The sequence below is a fragment of the Humulus lupulus genome, chromosome 1, assembly GCF_963169125.1.
Source record: "Humulus lupulus chromosome 1, drHumLupu1.1, whole genome shotgun sequence".
Lineage (NCBI taxonomy): Eukaryota > Viridiplantae > Streptophyta > Magnoliopsida > Rosales > Cannabaceae > Humulus > Humulus lupulus.
The window spans coordinates 25,843,902-25,847,006 of NC_084793.1; the positions used below are offsets into that span (position 1 = coordinate 25,843,902).

At 35.0% G+C, this 3,105-nt stretch overlaps 1 protein-coding gene across 1 annotated transcript; it reads right to left on the bottom strand.

The window, feature by feature from the left end:
* Nucleotides 1–1,827: 1,827 nt before the first annotated feature.
* On the bottom strand, nucleotides 1,828–2,656 carry LOC133789639 (zinc finger protein 8-like). The gene has a single exon (XM_062227429.1). It carries the CDS (start codon nucleotides 2,571–2,573, stop codon nucleotides 1,893–1,895), a length of 681 nt encoding a protein of 226 aa, XP_062083413.1. The 5' UTR covers nucleotides 2,574–2,656; the 3' UTR covers nucleotides 1,828–1,892.
* Between the last annotated feature and the right edge of the window lie 449 nt (nucleotides 2,657–3,105).

Genomic DNA, 3,105 nt, shown 5'->3' on the forward strand with positions numbered 1-3,105 from the left:
CCGCTTTACGTAGTGCGTTACATGAGAAAGAGATTTCTCTCTTAAATAAGTAGGGCGAGGCGAAATTGGTATTGAGTATCAGCCCCACCCCAATTATACATGTTTATATATTTATTATATATATTAATAAAAAAAATATTTAACAATTATAAAATTGTTATACTTTCTTAAATTAATTATATTTGGATATGATGAGATAACTTATTTGAGTATTTATTTATTATATATAAAAATATGTTTTTATGGGGAACTGGATAGTCCAATGTGAATCCAATACTCAATGCGATTCTCCAAAACTACTCCCAACTAAATTAAGCGATAAATGGTGCGAGAATGGTAAAAAAAATTATTACAGAGATGGTAATGGTAAACGAAAAATCTTAATATTGTAACTTTTAAAAACTGCTATTTTCACCATTTCATTTATTTATATTTTAATTATATTCGACATAATTCGGAATTTTTTTTTGGTGGTGCATGTGCAGCTAAAAGTATTTTCTTCCTCAAATTCTAGTTTAAACAAATGATTTTTGGCATGATATAGTTTAGTTTAATTATTTCTCAAAACCCTATTTCAAATGCTTGATTTTGCATCTAATTAACAACATAGACAATTTAATTAGCACACTAATTACGATATTAAAATCGGTCAAATAAAAAAAAACTGAAAAAGAAAAAGAAAAATTCTCTAAATATAGACAAAAGAAAATCAAGAAATGTCTATCCAATTTAGCTAATTTTCTGAATAATAAGCTCCGAGCAAATAGTGGAGAGATCTCGTGACAGTAGAGCTGGGGATGGGGCCCACACCGTACACGTGGCAGAATCGGAACCGTTGATGAAGTTAGTAGCCGCGAACAATCTCAGAGCACTTATTTTTTATCCAACGGAAGCTCTTCCTCAGAGATGCTTTGACCTTACCTTCAACCGTGTAAACCTTATACTTGTAGATCCTCTTCTTCCTCTTCGCTTCCGGGTCACCGAAGCTCCACGCTTTCAAATCGCCCCGACTCGCTCTCGACGTGCGCGCCGGAACCGGACCCGGATCGGGCGAGTGAGCCCGAGTCGTTCCGTGATGAACCTGACTCATGGCTCCGTAGCTCTTGCCGCTCACATTGTCGTGCCTGCGGTCACCTCCTCCGCCGTAGCGAGCAGTACCGGACCCGGACCCGAACCCGTCCATTGGAGATATTTGGAGAAGAGAGAAACGATGAGTTAGGGTTTTTAAAAAGGCCATATTCCAGAGAGGTTTTGGAGACCGAGGGCAGAATCGTAAATATAAATGCGGGAAAGCTGGGCTTTGAACTTGGCTTATCTCATCGCTTTGCATTAATTTTCGAATTTGGTCTCTTATCTTTGAACTCAACTGTACATAAAATATAATTTAATATATAAATATATTTTTTTATTTTTATTCATTTAAATAAATAAATCGTTTTCTTTGGATTCAGCTGGCACAACCTCGGTTTTACCGATCTCTTTTCTTGAAAGGAAACTGATTTTTAAAAAAAATTATAATTATATAATAATAATCTTGCATTAGCGAGGGGGATTATGTGATGTTATTATTAATTATCAGTATTAATCTTCATTCACTAAATATATAAAGGATTCTACATATTATATTATATGAGGAGTTTTCACATGCCATTCTCTGTTCTAATAAATTATTGAACCGAATCTATAAAAATGACAGATCCAAATAATTAATACAAAAGCGCGCAGGAGAAAAAAATACGACGTTGAAGTTCGAACCTTTTCGACATAATTTAATATATATATATATATATATATGCATGAATATGGTGGAATCCCAAGTAATTATAATTAAAAAAAAATACAAAATATTATGTAATTAATTAAGCATAATTAAATTATTCTCATATTAGTAATCAACTGGAAAGAGAAAGTTTAAGGTGAAGATCAACATGACCAACTTCCCCTTTGGCCGTACTACTACTAGTAGTAGCAGTATTAGTATTACTACTGGTTGGAAACGACTGTTCTCCAGGCCTCAACGACATCAAACAGTACTGCGTATTGTTAGGAATCCGATGATGATGAGAAAACGACGGCGGCGCCACCGCATACTGCGAGGGTTGTGAGCGTTGGTGATCGAACCTAATAGTGCAACAAGTAGGAGTAGTAGCAGCAGAAGTAGTAGTTGTACCATTGTTATTATTAAAGCATGTGAACCTTCCAGGTGGATATAGTACTGATGATGATGATGGTGATGATCTTACTGAATGTGGGCTTAGAACTGGGCTGGTCGGGCCCACATTGCCACCAACGAGATGTGGGCCCCGGCCCTGAAACTGGGCACTGACCCTTTGACGTTCTCGCTTGTGAGCGTTTTGATGGCCACCCAGAGCTTGAGAGTTGGCGAAAACTCGACGACAGAACTGGCACTTGAATTTTCTGTTCTCGTCCCACATCGACGGTGAAGAGGTATGATAGTCTGGTTTTTTATTTGCTGTGCATGATAACACTTCTCCATTCTCTGTTATTGGAAAACCAAATAGCTTCAACGTTGAAGAAGAACTAGTACTCGGATTATGATGATGATCGGACATGATAATGAGATCAATAATCTTGCTTCTCTTACTATATATGTATATATATATATATTTAAGCTACTTGTGTTGTTTTTGTGGTTTGTGAAGTGGTAAGTTCTTCATATATATATATAGGCAACTAATTCCTTTTTCTTTTGGATTTTAAAAATGCTAGCTTTTTACTATATTGTGGACCTTTTGGCGTTTGTCCTTTTACAATTAGTACTAGCAAAAAGCTAGGTTGATGGTGATATCCCACAATTTAAGTTGTCTTCTTAGATCAAATGATATACATTGGTGCCACAAGTTTATTGTAATAGCCCTCACTTTTTTTAAAGTGTATTATGGCCCTCCCGAAAAATAAAATAAAATAAAAAGTTTATTATGCCCCACATTGGTTTGTTTTGATTCCGTAGTGAACTCAACTTGGATAAAAAGTTCATCAATGGTGGTGGCTTAAAAAAGTCAAATATTTGATTAGTGTATGTATATATATTTTTAAAGTAATATACAATAAAATAAAATTAAAAAATAAATGTTAAAGTACTTT

What these genes read in the sequence shown, in the direction of transcription:
- LOC133789639 (XM_062227429.1), bottom strand. Translation starts at nt 2,573, where the DNA reads ATGTCCGATCATCATCATAATCCGAGTACTAGTTCTTCTTCAACGTTG.